The sequence below is a fragment of the Galleria mellonella genome, unplaced genomic scaffold (assembly GCF_026898425.1).
Source record: "Galleria mellonella isolate WM207_F2 unplaced genomic scaffold, CSIRO_AGI_GalMel_v1 utg33, whole genome shotgun sequence".
Lineage (NCBI taxonomy): Eukaryota > Metazoa > Arthropoda > Insecta > Lepidoptera > Pyralidae > Galleria > Galleria mellonella.
Genome location: NW_026442079.1, coordinates 5,242,236 through 5,265,141, shown reverse-complemented (window position 1 = coordinate 5,265,141; position 22,906 = coordinate 5,242,236). Strand labels below are relative to the sequence as shown.

The window sequence follows — 22,906 nt, the reverse complement described above, 5'->3', positions numbered from 1 at the left end:
ATAAATAACTATTTTCTCTTATATTTTATCACAAATAATTTATTTGAATTAAATGCGACATCTCCTTGATATTTACTTTCAATGTTTTTATAATATAAAGAGCTAAATGTTTAAAAATAGCTTAGGTGTACTTTTATAGACTTTTTAAAATTTATAGTCAAGTATTACTGTCAGACCAATTCCATCCACTGAATCCTAATTGCATATCAAACCACTTCTACAGGGGGGAAAAGGATTGTTAACAATGGAGTTTGACAGCCCCATTGCTAGCAATATGCCCTATTAAGTCGACCTCCACGTGGTTCCCCCTAAAAACCATCGTGAATAATGCTCGTTAAATACGTTACGATTGGCTAATTAACCTACTTCATCGTATATGCTGAGAGCGCGGGTGGGGTTATCATTCCATTATCACATACTAAAAAAAAACATTTCTACAAGTAATAAATTCAGAACTCTTATTGGTTATGAAAAACATGTCTTTCTATTTTCCTCTAACATAGAGTTACAATATTTTTCTCTTTTATATACTAATCTAAACACTAAAATCGCAGTTGTCAGCTATAGATAAAACCAAAATCTATCTATCCCTACTATAGGATAATTGGCACAAAAATTTTGTAAACAAAATTCAAATTTCAAAACTGAATGAGTGGTAGTATTTATAGACCAGTGGAATGATCACAAAAAATAGAGTTCTAGTTCCTAGCTGAGGTTATTTTCATTGTCTGTAAAAACTTTTAGAGATATTTGATTTAAAATATCTCTAAAAGTTTTTATATAAAATTATAAGACGAAAAATATAACTAATTAAGAAATCACTTATAGTTGGTAAATATCTTTAATTTTGAGCATAAATATAATATAGTAAATGTATACATTTTTTAAAGATTTCGCGCCATTTTTGGTGTTGCAAGTATGCAAAAACATTCCTCACAAGTAAATTAAAATTCCCGAAATGAGGTGAATCTTTTTCAATATGAATTAAATTATTATTTGTATTTTATGCTAATTTTTTTACATAATATAAATACAATATTTATATAAATATTTACATAGAGACATTCATCATTATCGTCATATCAGCCCTTAACCGTCCACTGCTGAATATAAGCCTCCTCTTTAGGGGGGTTTAACCAATAGTTGCCACGCTTGGCAGGTGGATTTACAACTGCAGTCAGGCTTTAGAGATGTTTTAAAAGGGACTTCGCTGTTTATTCCTTACCGTCCCTTAGTCGTCTTTTAGGGGTACTTTTAAAGGAAAGGGTGACTTGTTCTATGTCGAAGCCACACGGCCATAGCGATATTATTAAGTAAGTATTATGCAAACTTTGTTATTTGACCGATTGTTTTCAAAATCTAAAGATCTAGTATCAAAATTAATAAAAATGACCGCTTTTTTTATTTTCTTTGTAATTTGACCGATGGCTTTCAAAATCGATATCGGATGGTCCCTATAGTGTGAAGAGTTCGTTGAATAGAACAATAAAATAGAAAATACTGAATAAAAATATATTATATTTTCCTTAGTATAATAATAGACATGTTTAAAAATGACGTGCTCTAATAACAAAATATTCATTGACAGAAAAAGAAAATAAATAAATTATATTTTTAAAAGTAGCATTAATAAAACCTTAACACTATACACTTCAAATATTAATCTGATGTTAGAATTAATAAAAATGGCTGTCATTTTTATCTTCTCTGTTATTTGGCCAATTGCTTTCAAAATTGATATCTGAGGTGCCATACATAAATCAAATATAGATTCGAAAAAGTCGTAAGAACTAATCAAAAAGGCCGCTAAAAGTATTTGTTCGTTACATTTACGTTTCAAATATGGATCCGATATCAGAAATAATAAAAATAGCTGCCATTTTTATTTTCCTTGTTTCCAACTGATTGCTTCCAAAATCGATATCTGAAGACCCGTCTACACTTTTAATATAGATCTGCTGTCCGCCATTTTTTTCTTTTTATTTGACCGATTTTTTCAAATTCGATATCTGACAAGCCGTACACAAATCAAATATAGATTCGAAGAAGTCATCAGAACTAATAAAAATGGCCGCTAAAAGTATTTATTTAGATAAAGATTAACAAAATAGCATTAACAAATTAAACTTGAGATAAAATACTGTTAAATATTTTTTTATATTTAGTCAACCTAATTACAATAAATTAACTCATATTTTTTATTTCCATACGTAGGTATTTTCAAAAACATGCATAAAATTAAAATGCATCCCACTTCGATTAATTCTAACATCAATGCATCTTTCAAATCTATAAAGATTCAGAGATATTCATACTTATAAAAATTGGTTAAGTAAAAAGTATTTAAAATGATCGTTACTTTTAGTGACATTGTCCGTCCATATTTATAGACGGATTCACAAAACTTCACGTCATTTCAAAATTTTACTATTTTTTAAATAATCAATGTAAAAGAATCATAAAGTTCTATCTGCCGCATTCTTATTCTTTATTTACATATTATTTTTAATAAATAAATAAATAATATAATTAAATATATAAATAAAGTTAAATATTAAAAAGTATTATTTAATCCTAATAATATTTTTATAGTTGTGTAATTTTTTTTAACCTTTAGCTATTTGCCTTAATCTAAAGCAGCCTTTCCCAAAGTGGGCGATAACGCCCCCTTGTAGACGCTGCACGTCAAAAGAGGGGCGGTAAGTGACGCAGGAAAAAAAGGGGCATTGTGTAGAGGTTTGGGGGGTGATTTGTTGATCTTAAAGTAATAGTGGTTTTTAAGTAGGTGAAAAAATGGGGGCGCTAAAAAAATAATTTATTCTCAAAGTGGGCAGTAGACAAAATAAGTTTGGGAACCCCTGATCTAAAGTAATAATTTCTATTCTGGTAACACTGTCGCGTACACCGAACATGAAAAAGTTGACTGGATACTAGTATAGTATTATATTATCTGTGATTATGCTGTTTTGGGATAATTCGTGTGGGGATATGCAAACTATAACTGTATCATAAAAAAAAAAACACTCGCTACTCTAGAGATTTTGCCTCAAATTATCTTTAATTACAGAATAATTAAAAAAACCATAAGTCTCGATTCTAACATCACCTAGTATTTCGTGTCCAATTTAGTTTAGTGACCAAATATCTTAAGTTTTAGCGGCATGTATGCTCGAAATATTTTTTTTTTTTTTTTGTTTTCATTAAACTTGTGGTGTTATTTACACACACATGTTATTTACACCACAGATTTAATGAAAAAAAATGTGATTTAGCCACCTTGGCATCGCAAAAAAAAAAATGTATATATACAAGTTTTTGACTGTGCACACTTGCTTTCATGTTGTATACAAAATATAGAGGGCGCAAACAAGACATTCTTGAAGTTCATCAATAGATGAGCTCTCAAAAATTCCCAAACTGAAACTCTGGACCACAGACAATTGACAGATCCTCTACCTTCTATCACATCGACATCGCATTCCTTTCCATCTTAAGTCATAGAGAATTAGAAATAGATCAGTTGAATTGAAACTTCTGGTTTTGAATTTCTTTCTCAAAATTTTTCGAAATATAATGTGATTTTAAGTTAAATTTCAATGTAATCTTCAAGTAAAGTTGTTTAATTATAAATATGGTTTTAACCATACGTAACGTAGGTAATGGTGTAGTATACAATAGAGGTCGATAATGTCTGAACTGATACATCACATCTTGCCTTGCCATACCTAATTCAATCAATAACATAATAAATATTGCTTCCTTTCAATAAAACTAGTACCTGTTAATGTTCTTTTATTAAAAATTATGAAATATGGATGCTGCAACAGAAAATTGGGACCCAGGTATGTGATTTGATAATTTTTTAGAACTCAATATACTTAAATATGCATATTTATATTTATATAAAAAAATTAACACTTCCAAATTAGTAGGTAAATAAATTTAATTATACAATATCACAAAACTTTCCTCAGACTAAATAAAATGTTTTGTTAATTAATTATCTTATTTTTTACTTATAGAGTATTAATTATATTACATATATAAAAATGTTTATGTAAATTAGACAATATTGTCACAAGTACTTCAATTTGTATAACCAAAATTGTAACTTTTGGGGTGGTTTTATTTCCTAAGGATATTTGCACACTAGTGTATGCCTAACCATCCAGATTCTGGATTTTCTGTTCAGATATTTCTTAGCTTATCTTTCTATTGTTCATTATGAAGTTTTCAATAAATAAATCATAATTAGGAACTCCTATAATTTTTTATTGCTTTGGGCTTTGTATGTATGAATGAATAGTGAGTGTAAATCAATGAGAAATGATGTGAAAAAATTAGAAAACTTCATACTTCATGTCATCATTAGCTTTCTGGCCTCATTACTTATGGTTAGCATAGCATGGTTTTTCTTTCCTTTCTGATTGTGATTGCTTTATGATGGTTTTTATTTTGAAATATAATTATAAAAAAAAATACATTCTATACAAGTAATATATTAAATACATTTGTTTACATTAAATTCTTTTGTAACAAACCATACTTATAATACAGGAACATGTATTTTTACATATACATAAATAAATTTATTAACAAGATCAAACACCTTTATAAGTTGTTTTTCTAAATTGCCTCAAGTTTCAGTTTTTCTATACTTCTTGTTCAGTATTTAGTATCTTAGTATAATAGATAAATTACCCTTGTATACAAGTAAAACAATGTAACTCAATTACACTTTTTATTATCTCTCAATAAAATCAAATTAATCCCCTGTCCCCTGACTCTTAACAGGACAGGAATAATGACTCTATACATTATGTTTGTTATTGTTATAAGTGCAGGGGTATTTTAAATATGGCATCAATGAAGACAAACTCTTAAAAATTTTAATATAAAAAAAAAAAAGAAGCTGACAAACATATTTAAGAAAGAAGTAAAAGGAACTAAAAAACTTGTTAAGAATATGACTTTACAACAGCATAAGAGCTTTGGGAAGCATGGAAAAGGTGGTGAGAGAATTGCACCAAACATTGTAGTAATAATTTTTCAGTAAATGCCTAATGCTTTCGAAAATAATGAAAATATTTTCGGTTTATCTGTCCTTTATTATGAAATTGGTGAAAATATATTCCTTGAATATATTATGTATATTGAGATTATATTAATATATAAGTAAAATAGTTGCCTAGACAACATTCTTAGGGCGAGTTACCCAGTTTACAAAGAAATGCCCATATATAAAAAAATTGAAGGTCTGAATTTAGAATCACAAATTGTAAACTCTACTCTTATTTATGTCCAAATTTTTTATTAGCACTTAATTATTTAAATGATCAAATACAAGCTTTTACCCGTGATTTTGTCCATGTGACTGTGATATGTTTACTAAATGGGATATGCCTCTATTATTCTCTATCCTATAAAGTATGTGTATACTAAATTTTATAGTGATTGGTTAAGTTGTTAAGGCTCCAAGGTGTAACAAATTAACAAATTTTCACATGTCTAATATTAGTAAGCATTAATATGAAAGAAAATATTAAATGAGTACAGAAACTTACTATAATACTCGGGATATGCCCAATAAGGTCACCATTACTATCTTAGTCACATTACTGGAAGTACAGAACCTTATATATATATATATATATATATATATGTATGTATGTATGTATGTATAAAGTTGTTTAGCAAATAGTTAAAAAATCGGAATAGATTTAAAAAAAAACTTAGTACAAAACTTATATCAAATTTTAACAAAGTATATGTTTACGTAAGCAACCAGACTAATAGCTTGTAAATTAATTAAATAAGTATATATATTAGTACCAATTGTTACAGCATTGACACGTCTATTATCATCATTAAAAGAAGTCCAACCAGGTGGTGAAGATGTGGCCTTCCTAAGTGAGCTGTTGCAGTCTAAACAGCTTCATGCTCTTGTTCAAGTGCATAATAAAATAGTGGCAAAAGGAAAAGATGACAAATTTTATCCTCTCCTGTCTAATGCAATGCAAGTTACTCTTGAAGTTCTGGAATTATTATCAGATTTGGTTTCTGTATCAAAAGAATATGAAGAGCTACTTAGTCTGTTACAGAAACCTCATTTTCAAGTTAGTTTTTTTTTAATTTTCATAATTTTATTATACATAACTTTTATATTACTACAAACATATAATTTTATATTTTGTATAAAATGTTTACTAAAAATATCCACACCTACAAAGAAATAACTTGTACATATCATTATTAGAAATGTAAAATCTCTATAGTATAATGTCAACACGATGGTTTTCTGCTTACCCCATAACAGAACTGGTGTTAACAATCTCAAATATGTTATATATGTATGTAAACAGATGTGTGTGACTCAGTACTCATCTATGTGATCGTAGACAATTATTACAAGAATAATTATAGTAGTATATAGAACTAATCTAACTGTAGCTTGTTTACCACCTTTGTAGTATAAAAAAATATAAAAGTAATGATTTTTATGTATACCTAAATATTTATGATATGCATTTATTTATGATAAACTCATGCTAACTCAGTCTTAGAAACATGAGTAAATCCAATACAAATAATTTAAATATAGCTTTATACTTTAAATAATTTTGTAAATGGATACTTACTGTTATTGATGTAACTCAGGCTATATTGTGCACACACGACGCCGTAGCCCAAAAGGATTACTACCCACATTTACCTGATATCCCACCAGAAGTTGATGAAGAAGAAGAAACAGTGAAAATTGTCCAACTAGTCAAAAGTGATGAGCCACTGGTAACATTATATTTTTTGTATTTAAATACTAATATGTGTTTGATACATGTGTGTCCATTTAAATGCAGTATGTTTTGTTTCTAAAGCCTTTCATGCCCAAGAGCTACTATAAGATATAAGAATGTTATAAAAGTTCTCATGGCATATCTGGCTGTGTAATTGTCTTAAAGTGTCATTTAGAAATAGCAGCTATATTTTAATATCATAAATAGTGTAAAAATTATAATTCAACAACTGTTATTTGTATAATCATCTAACAAATCTTGCTGTTCTTGTTGGGCACTTGTAATATTCCTATTTACATAACAATATCTATTCTATTTATTACTCATTATATAAATATACTATTCCTATAGAACTGACAAATACTACCAGCATGTATTGAACAATTTTTTTTTACCAAAGGGTGGAGCACAGAATGCAGAGCCAATAGTGGTAAGTATGTAATATATGTTCAATATTTTTGTTGCTACCTATTTGTTTCATTTTACCTATCCGAATATTCTGATTGTCTATCAACCCGCCCATTGTTTGCTGGCGTTATGATCCTGTCATCATTCATCACTGGTCCTTACTTATCTAAAACTTTTAAATTTATTAGCTGCTATCTCTAGATGTTGAATGCAATTTGTATTGTGTTGTGTCTAGCCTCACACTACTATCAGATTTTTATTTTTTATTCCAAGTTGTTTAATATAATCGCTGTACACAATACACATTGCTTGTACACAGTATTGATTATTTTTGTTATATATTCTTAATTTATTGCATTATGGTCTTATTTATAATGTTAGATACCTATCTATTGATTTTGAATAAAGTCCGATTATGCGTCCTTGATATGTTATGGAAGGTATATACCTGTATGTACCTTTCCATTCAATTTGATGTACTAAAATTTAAACCGAATTCCAACTTCCATGTACTGTTTATCCACACAAATGAAAATATATTAAACTAATTCAAAAGTACAGTTGGTATATAATTTTGCCAAAACTCGATATTTTTGCATTCTTGTTTAGCATGCCTATTATGTCTGTAATATCAGATTGTAAATGTCACTGCATTTTATTAAATGTTATTATTGTGACAGTTAACGGTTTTTGATTAAGGCGTAACATATCAATTAATTTGAATGAACTTTAAATATGTACGAATAATATTCCAACAAAATTTTATATCCGACTTGAACGTGAAATTGATGTCATAATGGTTATAGTGTTACTGATGTATCCATGTACAAAAACTTAATAGGTCTTTTTTTTGGCAATGGACATAAAATTTTACAATAATACACGAAAGGAATTATTTGGATCTACCTTTCGATAAAACTGATTACAAATTTTATGATTCAATTACTATATATTCTATGTGTAAGACATAGCCCTGAAATAAAAAATGTTGTTAACAAATTTATAACAGCAACAGTCATATTTCTTTTCTGTTCTTCATGAATCTGATTACAGAAATCTCGGACATTAGGTTAAAAAAATTGTATAAGAGACAAAATTTTTTCATATGAGTGAATTAATTTCTTGACATCTTTGAAAGGATAGAGAAGTTAGTTGCTATCATTGCATAATATATTTACTACACTTATGTATTATTTGTAGATAACCCATTTAAACAATCTTATGAAAATAATAAATTAAAACCCGGACTGAATCAGTAGGACGATCAGTATGTGCAGCATTGGTTATACATATTCTAATATTAGTTAAGTATTAACATCTTATTTTACTGTATGGCATCAAACATTATTCATATACTCGTATATACCATGAACGGTTATATTCTTTCATTTTTTGTGTAATAATGGAAAAATAATGACATTGCCTCATTAAATTCACTGCGTCACTAATTTAGTTGTTATTTTAGATTAGATTGTTCCTAAATTATTTTTATATTTGCATATTTGATTAACATGGATGTAAAAAAATTACATATTTAATATATGTTTTTCTATTATCATTTATTGATATTAGAAAAATTATACAATAATAATACATTTACTAATTGTATATTGCGATTCTGGTATGGATTTGTTTTTAATGTGTCGGAAGGTTAAAATTGCAGGCATAGTGTATGCTATAAGAATAAAATCTACGTAGCAATAAAATTTAATTAATTTATCCAATCTTGCTATCTGTAAAGGGGAGTTCTTGTTTTTTAATATGTCCATTAATTATTAAATTGTTTTTTATTGGAATCCACTGCTCCTTGGTAACAGTTGAAGTAAATAAGTCTATTTATTCAGTTCCTTGATGTATTTTGCTTCATTTCGCTAAATATCTTTCATATATGTTTTTGTCTTTATGTTTTCTCTGCACTACACTTACTTTAATTGGTCTCACCACAAAATTAATGGACACCCTCTAATTAGTCATGAACCCTCGTATGAAATTCACTCAGTTCGATAGTTAATTACTATTTATTGACATTTAACTTTATATTCATGTCTAATAGATTACATATTCAATAGTTTCATTCAATCGCGACCAAATACAATTTAGCAATTGATTAATTAAATCGGTCTTATCATTCTATCAATCTAGTGTTGCAATAAAAAGTTTAGTTGTTTGCTAAGGAATAATGTAAGCTAAGTAGTAAAATTATCGTTTTCACTCAATATTTATGACAGAAACAGTTTCTGAATAGAGGCAGTACCGCCCCTAGCAGGCTCGTGAACGTTTCATGAGGACGGTATCGGTAGGCTTGGCAATATAGGCACTTGTATATTTCGTATTAACTATTACGAACACAGACATGGATTACTATAGATTGAATGGAGAAAATGTTAAAACTAATTAATTGTCATGCCCTTTGAAAATATTATTACTAATGTTGTTAAAAAAATACAATTATTTAGGATTTTTAAAAAACTTTGCTGTTGTTACATTAAAAAAAATAGATAATGGTAATTTAGCTGTTCCGTAGGTAGTCGATTTTTATTTGTATATCACAAATATGACAATATAATTATTATCCGACATTTTAGAAAACAACAAATTATAAGATGTAAAGACAAATTTACCAACAAAAACCATAATTTACATGTTATTATTGTTTTTCAAAAATTTATAGGCACAGGCGGTTGTGACATCTAATGAAATTTATATGATTATGAAATATGGAGCGTTGACGTTTTTCTCTTATGCTATATGGGGGCAGTGATTTATAAGAAAGTAAGAGTAATTCGCCATTTACAATTGACTGATTCACTTTAATTTCACATACCTAGTGTATAGGAAGTGTTTCATGCAAGTCTCTATTTTCGTGGATCTTTCAGTTTACTAGTTAATAATATAGATACATATTGTACGGCAGGGAGCGACAATAAAGACGGACGAAGAAACTGGGAAGATCGTGATTGCTCGAGTGATGCACGGGGGCGCGGCTGATCGATCCGGCTTGATACACGCCGGCGACGAGGTCATCGAAGTCAATGGCATTAGTGTGGAGAACAAAACACCCGCTGATGTGCTCGCTATACTGGTAAAATAAATATATTGACGAATATAAGACCCTGATAGAGTAGTGAGAAACGTTTGTCGCCATCCTCACCTACCACTCTTCACTTGTACCCCACCAGCATTCCTATACCGACAGCGCAGACCTGGTTACCATTCTATGTTCTTCCATTAAAAACCATTCCATCTTCATCTATTAAAAAAAAGTATCTGGCTTTATCGTTATATATTAATTACCAATTATACATATGTACTTTCAGCAAAGTTCAGAGGGCACGATAACTTTCAAATTGGTGCCATCGTTCGGTAAAGGAGGGCTGCGAGAAAGCAAAGTGAGAGTTCGCGCTCTATTCAACTACAATTCATCTGAAGATCCCTATATACCATGCAAAGAGGCTGGATTGAATTTTAAAAAAGGAGATGTTTTACACATTGTTTCCCAAGATGACGCTTATTGGTAAGTAAATGACAGATTGAACTGATCAAATTATCATATGATTGTTAAGAAACATGAGAAAAAAATAATATTAAAATTAATACTTATTTATTATACTTATTCTGTCACATTATCCTTTGACATTCTTTAACTGCAATTATTTGAAGTGGTATAATTGATTTATATACATATTAAATAGTGTTGCGATAATATCATTAAGTTATATAGTTACTATGTACTTTTGCACAGCGATAATTATATTAAACAAGATAATCTGTTCACTGTAATATTTTCTTACGTTAAGGTGGCAAGCGCGACGCGAAGGTGATAGAGTAATGAGGGCTGGCCTAATTCCATCGAGAGCGTTACAAGAAGGCCGCATCATTCACGAAAGGCAATCCGATCCACAGACAATGGATGGTTAGTTATTTGTAAGACGTCTATACAAACATAAAAGTATGGCTATAGCGATTTTTAATTTTTACAGAATATTCTAACTTGAACTGATAGTATGAAATCACAATGTGAGTGCTAATGCGTTTTTGATCACGATAACATAGCAAGTTTTTTGCAGGATAAATGTTGTCGAATAAGCATTGTCGCCTATGTTTATTATAGAAAAAATGCAAAAAATCTTATACATTATTTACATGTATTATCCAAATTATTATATCCAATCGGTATACATAGGCTGGAATGGAATCGTAAGCGGTATGTAAAAGTATGAATCTATCCCATACTATAACAAAAAATTTCGAAATAAAAAATTCAAAAATTGCATTTTCGAATCTTCTTCACTAACTAAATAGAACGACGTGTTGCATTGTTTTTGCTTAATTTTTTTTGTCATTTTACGAGCCGCGTTTTTTAAAACGAAAATAAATAGAACAGGATAAAAATCATGCTTATTCAAATATTATCACAATATTTTAATATATGTTTATCAAAACATTGTAATATACGAACAGTACTTATATATTGCTTTTGTTGTACGCAGATGTTAGATATTTATTTTAAATTATATTAATTTTCTTAAACATCTTGTGCTAAAATGTGTACCTACATTTATTAATAAAAATCAGACTATTTTAAATATAATAAAACCTTAAAATTGTTATTATACCAAATTTGGTAATAAATTCTTTATAGAACACTAATTTATATTTTAATTAAATTTAAAATTATTTATTGTCATGATCCTTGAATAAAAAGTAATGAAATTGTAAGAACATGTGGTCTCACTGACTTGTTCACTCGAATTCGACCCTGTAGATATAAAATATTATTATTTGGGTGGGAAGATACTTCTTGTCCAACCGTTGAACAGAGCGGAGCTCCCTGCCATATCAAGAGTGAACAAGTATAGTAAACCACGTGGTCATGATATAAAATATATCACAATTATTGTTGATGGAAGTCCTAAAGAAGCTTAAATTCGATATAATTTAATAGTATGATATCTAAAATAAATTAACTGTGAGAATTTGTGCTTCATTTCTATTTATTACCAAGAGGTTTACAACCTTTATATTGCTAAAGAATATATCATATACTTGTAAAGTTAGTATTATGTAGTACCTCATATATCATATTATATATATATATATATATAATTAATAAATTCATTTTATTTTGATACAGGCAAGCCGGCACTCTGCAGTCCCTCCGCTACCAATTCAGACTGTGCTCCGAAAACACCATGCTCACCAACGCCCACAGCCACTGCCCTCCTGCCCTGCAAATCCACACCCAAAGTCAAGAAAATCATATACGACATTACAGAAAATGATGATTTTGATCGTGAAATGATACCAACTTATGAAGAAGTTGCGCGTTTGTATCCAAGGCCTGGCTTAGTTAGACCCATTGTCTTAGTGGGCGCTCCCGGTGTCGGAAGAAACGAACTACGCAGGAGACTTATCGCTACAGATCCCGAAAAATACGTTACACCAGTACCCTGTACGTAAGAATGTAAAAAAAAAAATTATAATAATTTGTCCTAATAATATTATAAATGCGAAAGTTTGTAACAATGGATGGATGTTTGTTAGTCTTTCACAGAATGAAACAAAATATGTAGTGTCTTTACTACAGATAAAATATTTAATGAATACTTTTATTTGTAGATACATCTAGACCGCAAAAACCAAGTGAGCAAAATGGAAAAGAATATATGTTTGTGACTCGAGAGAAAATGGAGCAAGATATTACAGAAGGAAAATTTATAGAACACGGCGAGTATAAAGGAAATCTGTATGGCACATCTGCAGAGAGTGTGGAAACTATTATCAATTCAGGTAAGTGTAATAGCTTTCTGTAAATGTTGTGTGGTTCCGGCGTAAAATGAGCCACCTATTTGTAACGACCCCTCCCCCCCCCCCTACAACAAATAACCCCAACTAAATCATGTAAAATATACAAGAGCTTACACTAACGAATGGTCTAAGAGAAATCTTCAAATTAACTGTTCTAAAGCCTAAATTTCCATGTTTAAATTCCCAAGAATTTAAATCTTTAAATAGTTAAAATACCAATTAAGTGCATTTCTGTATCTAAAATAATACTAATACTTACCTACAATTGTTATAACAACTAAATTCAAATTATATAAATTTTACTATACACTGGTACAGAAATTGGGTCGTGTATCACCTCCATCATTTTTGACATCTGTCACCTCAATGACATCTTGAATAACGTATTGATTTATCGAATTGAACTTTAATTATCTACCGCAACTGTCACCGTCATAAACACTAAGCAAATTTTGTTTATTTGTTTGTTTGGTATAATTTAATATAATATCTTAATATATTTTACTAAATTATCATTATCAGTGACATGAATAATTGATGGTTTACACCAGTAATAACTAGCAGTACCCAGCAATCCTGCAGTTTTATATCCATACTAGTCGCCAAGCTAACTCTCAATTTCAAAAATAAGCTGAAAGCCAAGGGAGTTTACAATCTTTATTGCAATTACTCTTGCAATAATATGTGCATATAAATAATAATATTGATAACTATTTTTAATAAATAATGACCCAGAATGTCTGTTTAGAAAAGATATAAGCCTATCTACCATAGATACCCACAGTCACACTTACATGAACTTATTTACCAACACAATTATTAATGTATTATAAGTATTATATCCACATCACTTGCATCAGTTAAGCCATTTCCTTGTACATTTGGTGTAAAACAAATAAACAAATCCTCACATGTAATCATGGGTAATCAGAACTAGACAAGAGAGTCATTAGTTTAGATGACTGCTTAATTATATGAAGATTACTTCACCATGAGGGTCAAACGTGAACCGGTACTCAAAACCTTCGCTGTAATAGTGTGATAAAATATAATTATTCTATTATTATCATCATCGTCTTGAATGTCATCCATCCACGGTTGAACGCAGGCATTCCCCATAGACTGTTAAACGGAACGGTCTCAAGTTGCTGCATCTACCAACTCCCCACAATGCACTTGAGGTCGCTACTCCAACCAATGGGAGTCGCCCCTCACTGCAATTGCCCATACGGGGTCACAATTCAAGTACTCTTTTTCCTCATCAGTTGTCGGTTCTTCTATGTGATGAGCCCATAGGTGCTTCAGTTTGCTTATTCTTTAGAAAAAAATAAATTTATAGTAAATATTAAACTAGTCTTAATATAAATATTATTAAAAAATAATAGTTAATTCTTATTTTCAAAATCTGAACAACTAGACTAAACAATCTTATATAGGTTGAACCTAAGTTTTCATCAATTTCACTGAATCAAATTGATGAAGTTCTACCAACAACATCTAATTGGATTTTTGTATATAAGCAAAATAGCAGAAGCGTGTATAATATTATTACATAAATTATATTAATGTGGAAATGTGGTTGTATTTAAAGATATACGCATTACCTAAGCTTATATGAACGCTAATATATAAAATTAACAAATACAGTTATTAAATAAAGTAATAAGAGAATTATGTACAAGTGGTTTCTGATAGTAAACATATCAAACAAACAGGCAGTCAAATCATAAAATCTACTATGAACGCAATTATTAGGTAAATGGCAAATACTCGAGTAAATTTTTATCCTTTAATTCCTCCAATTATTTCGATCATCATACAGCGCTTTGCGTCACATGGGTAGATAGAACTTTCGAAAATAATACATAGGCCGTTTGTTACTCACTTATAATATAGCTTTCTATAGGTATAAGAATTTTAAAAATCAGAATAGTTTTTAAATTATCTATTACAAACAAACAATCAAATCTTTATTCTTTATAATTCAGACAACGAGCAGATGAATGTATTGCAGTTTTGTTTGTAAACGTATGTAAACAATCGGAAACATTTTAAATTTGTTTTCCATCTGTTTTTTATATATACATTTATTATTATGTATTAAATGTAAAAAGAAGAAGGAAACAATTATAAATCACACCCGTTTATTCTTAATCATCATTGTAAAACTTAATTTATATTGAAAGTAGATTAATTGATATCATTCTATGTATACAACAGTATAACAGTACATTGTCGATTCTAAGGTCGAGTCTGCGTGTTGAGTCCACATTGGCAAGCGCTGAAGATGCTTCGAACACCACGACTACGGCCCTACATAGTGTTCATTAAACCACCGCCGCTGGAGAGACTGATCGAAACAAGAACCGCCGCTAATGCCCGTTCTACTTTCGATAAAGAATCCTCCAGGGCCTTCACGGTTAGTTCGCGTTATATATAATTATTTTATTGGTGTTAATAGTATTGACGATTTGGTCCCGGCAGCAGCAGCAGCAGCAGCAGGCCAGCTCTCCTTTTCCCGTGAGTGTCGTAAGAGTCGACTAAGGGAACTTAATGGTCAAGGGGTGAGCAGTAGTGTCCCTCTTAAAACATCATTGCCTAAGTGCAATTGTCAACTCGCTTGCCAAGCGTGGCAATTACTGGTAATACCCCCCGAGGATGAGGCCTATGTTCAGTAATAGATAGTTAATGGCTGATATCATCATCATCACTTCAGAATATTTTTTATAACCACTAATTTAATGCTTTATATAAAAACAATGCGACCAATAAATAATTATTTTTATCTTCTATGTTATGCGTAAGATACTGGCCATCAATGATAATAAAATTACTACCATTTTTTATCGCTGGCAAAATAGTGTCGCTTTAATTATTGAAATAATAATTACTAACAAAGTCCTCAACTTGTTTCTTTAATAGTTTCTTTCTAAGTGGTGTTGTTATTATTATGTATTTATGTATTGACAATCTATAAAATAAAAAAAAAAATAAAAAATAAATATAAGGAGAAATTAACAAACTCACCGTGTTTGCTGTTTCCGACAATCGTTTCGACTTTATCCGGAAGTCATCTTCAGGTCACAGCGTCTTGCATCGAGTGAGCGAGTGATGAGTTCCTTAATTTCCGGTTATAAATGTTTATAGAAATATAATTAACATGTCCTTATACATACTTATAATTTTTAATAACTTTTATTTATTTTGTTCTACAGGAGGAAGAATTTACAGATATTATAAGGTCATCGAATCGGATCAACTTCTTGTACGGATATATGTTTGATGAAGAAATATTAAATGAGGAGTTGGCGAGTGCTCTTACTCAGCTACTGAAAGCGGCATGGAGAGTTCAGTCCGAGCCTCTCTGGGTCCCTGCCTCTTGGGTCCAGTAAAACACTGGCCCTATTTATTACCCAGTAGGTTGGAACGAGTTTTTTAATGTCGTTATTAAACGGCGTTATATTAAAAACAGTATTGTTCATCAACCAATTTTCTGTCAAAGCATTCAGTTAGTACAAGATAATTAATTTAAATTGAATTACTTAAGTATGTCAATGCGCGGCTGATCATAAACAAGTACTTAATGTTTTTTTTTTTTTTTACAAAATACCGTTAATAATAACATAACTTGATTTAAATAGTTCAAATATTGAACATAAAATTTGTTTTCAAAAAGATATTAGTCCCGCGCTTACATTATATTATTATTTACATGTAATAAATATATTGAAGTCTATATAAATCAAAGTGTTGATGACATTAAAGAGTGTATTTTTTTTATAAGCAAGCAACTGGCTGTGAAAAGGTACTTATTTTAAATTATGTACCATAACACTAAATGACGGTATCACAGCGGCGAGGCGACTGTGTCGTTTATGATGTAATTAACAGGGAATAATCGTGTGGCCACAAGATAATATCTGAGTTTGTAGACAAGTGGCAAACGATTCCATTTCTAAATCGAAAAGAGACACCATTTCCGGCGTCTTATTGATTTTAATACTAGTAGTTGATTCTAGATATAAAAAAAATAGACGTCGTAGTTTATTTATGGTTAAAAAGTAAAAACGTATTTAGAAATGTGATAATTCGCTTGTCCCCGTTCTCTGACTATAATAATAAATCAATATAGCAAGGCATGTATTGAATATGCATACATTTGAGTGACATTTAAAATAAATAAATTTGCACAATTATAGCATTCCTTTTTCTTTTTTTTTTTTTCGTTAATTTTCAACAGCAAATTTCAAATATTCTTGGTGTATTTGGTTTAGAAATACTACCTATATTCTTATATACATATATGTTTTGTCGTGATATGTCTTTCTATTCTATATGTTAATTGTGTTTATTGCAAAATCGGAAAAATTTGATCTCATTTTATTGTAATTAACCATCAGTTATATCTATCTCCATATAAATTATTTTATTAATTGTTTATTATCTAGTCAAATGCTTTAGTAGAGAGACTATGAATGTATAGTATTATGAAATGCTACACTAACATCTAGTCATTTTGAAATTGGAAATTCGAAAATACCTAAATCATGTTAAACATTTTATCGATGTAGCTATGGGATAAGTGTACTGTAATAGGCGAATATGAATTTTAGTATTATTGTAATGGAAGGGCTGTATGTGTTTTAGAACATTTAGTAAATTTCGAACAGGAAAATAAAAACCCTGGTCATATTGCGAATATTTTACTAATTTATCGAATACTAATTTATCTTACTGGCAACAATAACTCAGTGTCTGTTCTGTATTTTTTATTTGCTGATTATTATTATTTGAAAGTGAGCACTCAAGGCAGGGTTTCTATTTGCCTGATGGAGTTTTACGTTTATAATTGTTATATGTGTTTATAAAATAGAGAACGTGCAACTTTCATCAAAATGATCTGTACCAATCAATATAGACGAATAAAAGTTATTTGGTATTTATTGGAAATTTATTAGACTAACATTGCTCATACTAACTTGCTTTTTCATTTCATTTAATAAATTGTTATTGATAGTTATTTAGTGTAATGTTATATACACATTTTAAAGTAAGTATTACTTGTATATTCGTTATTAGTGTTCCTTACCAGTACATACAGATATTGTAGGTAATCTATAAAGGATCTAACATTGTCACATCATAACATCTAACATGTGTCATTAGCCAAGTGCTGTTGAAGATAGTTATGTAAACCAAACAAAACTTAGAATTTCTACATTTTAAGGAATTTTCGTTTAATAGAAGTTCCTTATATACTTAGTTAGTTTTCACTGTATATTTGGGGTCGGTGTAATATATTTTCTACTTCCATTCAATTCTATTTGCAAATTAGATTTGTTTGAATCGTACATATTTCTATCGATGTTTTCATTGTTAAATTATAGTAATTCATACGATATTATAGAATCATTTCTAAAGGGAATATTAAATCACATATATATCGATAGACCAATAAAATTAAAATACTTTTATTTACAGTAGTTCATAACAACCCAACTTATGATGAATGAGAGCTCAAAGAAGATATAGTTTTCAGTCTTCGGTACTACATTTTAACATTGTCGCGACATGGGCATATAATTTTTTTTTTCCTGGCATGGAAAGATTTTAGTAAATAACGATTCTATTTATAAATATCAAATAGTATGGAACACTAATTACGTGTTAACAATTTGAACATTTCTTTCGAGGATTCTTCTAAAAGGATGTTCTTATTAGAAAATGCATTTATTACAATAAGACTTCAGTATACTTAAGTAACAGAATAGCTATTACATGTATATAGTGTTTTTCTTGTAAATCATATGAATTTATTTAGCCCAATATTATAGGAAGCCTATGAACATATTAATTATGTTTATGTGTTCATTTTTAATGGTTATGTTACCGAATTTTATAATTATAATATTAATTATCATATTAACAAGTAATCGAGTATTACAAGGCAAATTGGCTGCGTAGTAGCGACACCCAATTTTTTAATAAATTGAGATATTTAATCACAAAAAGTAGCAATATCGTTTGTAACAAAACTTACATTGAATCAACACGGGAGAAAAACTCAAAATGACATCAAAAGCAAAGTGAATTACCAAAGTTGATTAGGGATTGGCCAAAATATAGCGTATAATACAAAAATACAGATTATTTTTTCACTTTTAAAGTTAAAAATTTAGTCTCTCAAAATATAATTACATCACTGGATTCATAACAAGCTCATAAGAAACCCAGACAAATTTTTCGACGTATGATTTTATTAAATTGATTAATTGTATTACGAGAATTATTCATTTATATACGAGAAGACTCCTTTTCATAATATTCTAATAAAAACATTAGAATCTATAAATTATTTACTGGGGTTGCTACCATGCAGCAGGCCTTCATGCACCAACGTTAGTTGCATTGGTATAAAACCAATGGCTACTTGTGCCTTCGTACATTCGAAAGTGAGTGAATATTAATTATAATGTAAGCATTAGTTACATTAACCAAGAGAACAAAACTAAATCTTTCACTAAGATAAAGGTGCATGGAAAACATGTTTATCTATAAATTATCTTCCTTCGTGCCACAAATCCACGTCGATCAAAGAGAAAACCGATAATTCCATACAGTAGGCTGTGGCTTGATTGTAATGGCATAATAATGAAGGAAATTTTATATGATTCGATCATCAATTAGATCGAAATGTAGCAATTATTAATAATTTATTTTTATTTATAAATAAAAATTGTATAACAATTGATAAAAATGCGTAAAATTGAATTAGGCAATATCCCAGATTAAAAAAGTTGCTTCATTTAAAAACGATGTTCTGCTAAACCTATATTCGTATTAAGCACAGCATTTTGCTGTTTGCAGTTTTTTAGGATGGGCAGTATATATTCCTATCCTAACCTAGCTATACCTATGTGCATTGAGTCGTAGTTGTGATAAAACATAAGGAAGAATTATGGAGTGTGCACTCAGCTTCATATAGATCATAATTATGAGTGACCGATAATATCATAAAGGACACAAATGTATTTTTATGTTTGCTACCAAAATATTGTTTTTATCCATTGGTTACTAAATATGAGTCATTATGAAGGATACCTTTTTACATAATTGCTGACTTTTGATGTTCGAAGTATATTAGATGTTAACATAAATTTTAAACTGCTTCCTACATAATATTCATTTATGAACTAATGAAGTTGACTGTACCTAAAGGGGAAATATTATTGGACGTCACGTATTTAGGAAAATAACTTGCAGTTGATTCCACTCTCGAATCACTAAAACGTTTGTCGTGACAAAACTAAATTGCTTTTATTTTAAATATTTAGAACACAATATGCCACTTATGTGCTGTACTTATTATATATATCGAGATTATCATGATGTTAAAAATTGTCTAACATATGAGTGAGCGTGACAAAATAAAAATATTATTTTGAAAAATTCGAAAATGACTATGCTTAAATTAATACAAATTTGAGACAACTTTTTTATAAATCGTTTCGGCTACATGTTAATGTAGCCTAAAATTCCGTATCTTGGACATAACAGCCCAAGATACAGGCGTACTTACATACACATACACTACAAGTATTTGCTTTTTTAGACAATCCGGTACAAATAGAAATTAACTTCGCTGGAGTGATGATAGCGATGTTTGTAGTGTTAGAAAAATAAGTCACATCAATAGACGCGATTCTAGAAGTTCTGGTCATCTCCTTAGATGATTGTGGCTGGTTTCTCATAATATAGGGGAATCTTGCTTAAAGTTCGAGCAAATGATACGAGTGGTTGGCATATAAATGAAATAAATATAAAATGACTAATAATTAAAATTTATTAATAATAGACCCAATAATGGACACCATAAGTCTGAATATACACAATCGTTTAGATCCTATGTAAATATTTTTAAGTTAAAACTATTATTGGAGTCAAAATGTAAAGATTACCGTTTTGGATTAGAATGCTTATAAAGCATGGTCTGCATTTATAGGTATTGCTCATATTCTTAGCCGAATTTAAATAAATAATGTTATACCTAGTTTCATTTTCAATCTTATATAAAATATATCTATTCATGTAAAATATATTAGGTAGTGATGCATAATTTGTTACAGTAATGTTGTCATATGAGTGCTACTTTTTGTGTAGTTTTTGTGGGCCTAATGTACATATTTGTGACATATTTATATTCACTGCATCTACTACATATCCCTGTGCACCATAAGGCGTTACATTTATGTACGTTTCTTTTGCTACATCTAAAATTGGTACGGAAATATGGCGCCTAGAAGCATAGTTGTTTAAGTTTATAAGATTGTTAAGCCTTTCAAATCACTTATCGTAGCTGTATCTGTCGTGAAACAATAAGTTTACAGTACGTACATATATGATACATGCAATTTATTTGCTCGTATATGTTTCATGTACAGTATAATCTTGTTTATGTAAATTTTAAAACTAATTATCATATATTTCTAAAATAATTGCTATTAGAAAAATCTACAACTAAAAATAATTCTATTTGCTGTATTAAATACTTTGATTACATTTCAAGTTAACATTCTAGTATTGTGCAAATTTTTTGCATTTAAACATCTTATATTAATCATATACTTGTACCTAATCTTAAATTTCCAACTGGTATTGAAATGTAATAATTGTAAACAAATTAATTCAAAATTTTCAGTGACAGCTTAATAAGAATATTACTGCATGATTTATATTTTAGTTTGCTATGCCCATCTTTGTCTCGATGAATCAGTCTATTAAAAATTGTTCGATTATCTTTGGAAATTGATAAATAATTGCGACGTTCTCCCACTTCGGTAAGCTAAGGTATCAACTATAGATTAAGGACTTTCTACAGTATGAACGCTCTTGAAGCGTTCATAGACGGAGCTAACAAAGAAATTTTGTTGACAAGTTAGCAAAGACTCATCTATGCAGTATATAAATAATTCGAGTACAATAATAATTTACTCATTTAGTTTCCAAATACTACAAAGTTGATGATCTATAGCAATAAATTAATCTAGAAATTATTATTTTATTATTCTAAATGCTTACGCAAAATGCGTTGTGTTGTATGTTTATTCCTTCCTTGAATGTTTTAGCTAATTAAATTTATCAATGTGAAATCTTTATGTTTTGTGTACCTATACATAGATATTTGTGCACTGAGATGAACACATTTGCCCTTAAGAATGAATGCTATGTAACTAATAAATTAAGCAATCCTACCTACCATATAATATAAAAAAAATATTAAAAAATATACCATAGTATAAAAAAAGGTATTTAATACTTTTTCTATCATCTTACTGAAAATTGAAGCATAACTAAAATAATTATTTTCCCAATAAATTTAAATTCATAATGTATGTATTGTATTGACATCAGTCATTTTAAGTACCTACCTATTGAGCTGTTTAATAAATTGATTGGAATTATGAACGACTTTTTAATAATAAACCTTTTCATTACCTTGTAAAGGTACATAATAATTACGTCAACCACTATAGACCTATTCCGAAATCTTTGCTACGGATATGATCGTAAACGTGACGTCTTGAGCACCATGTAGGTTTATATATTAAAAGATATTGAGGTATAGAAAGCCTGACCTATTTCAGAAAACCGGCATTTTCAGTAACAACCTATATTGGAATCAGGAAATACCCGGATTTTCGGTACTATCAGTAGTTTTTTAACTACATATAAAATGATATTACAAAATGTATTATAAGAATCATCATCATTTTAGCCGTTATCTGTCCATTGCTGAACATAAGCCTTCCCAATAAGAGGAGTTTTGCCAATAGTTGCCATGCTTGGCAGGCGGGTTTTTTTAATGGATGATAATCGAACGTGTATACCGATAGCGA

General features: G+C 29.5%; 1 protein-coding gene across 3 annotated transcripts; it reads left to right on the top strand.

Annotated features, from left to right (window-relative positions):
- The first annotated feature begins 3,385 nt into the window (after positions 1-3,385).
- LOC113519198 (MAGUK p55 subfamily member 7) lies at positions 3,386-22,063 on the top strand. Of its 3 annotated transcripts, none has more exons than XM_052896576.1 (11): positions 3,386-3,842; positions 5,830-6,116; positions 6,658-6,789; positions 7,195-7,224; positions 10,117-10,284; positions 10,520-10,716; positions 11,000-11,115; positions 12,337-12,654; positions 12,822-12,992; positions 15,257-15,429; positions 16,226-22,063. In XM_052896576.1, the coding sequence occupies exons 1-11, from the start codon at positions 3,812-3,814 to the stop codon at positions 16,400-16,402; spliced, it is 1,800 nt and encodes a 599-aa protein (XP_052752536.1). In that variant the 5' UTR covers positions 3,386-3,811; the 3' UTR covers positions 16,403-22,063. The 3 variants fall into 3 exon arrangements, with proteins under 3 accessions (XP_052752536.1, XP_026760056.1, XP_052752537.1); XM_026904255.3 differs by having other exon boundaries at positions 3,393-3,842; positions 5,845-6,116; XM_052896577.1 differs by lacking the exon at positions 7,195-7,224 and having other exon boundaries at positions 3,396-3,842.
- Positions 22,064-22,906: the final 843 nt, after the last annotated feature.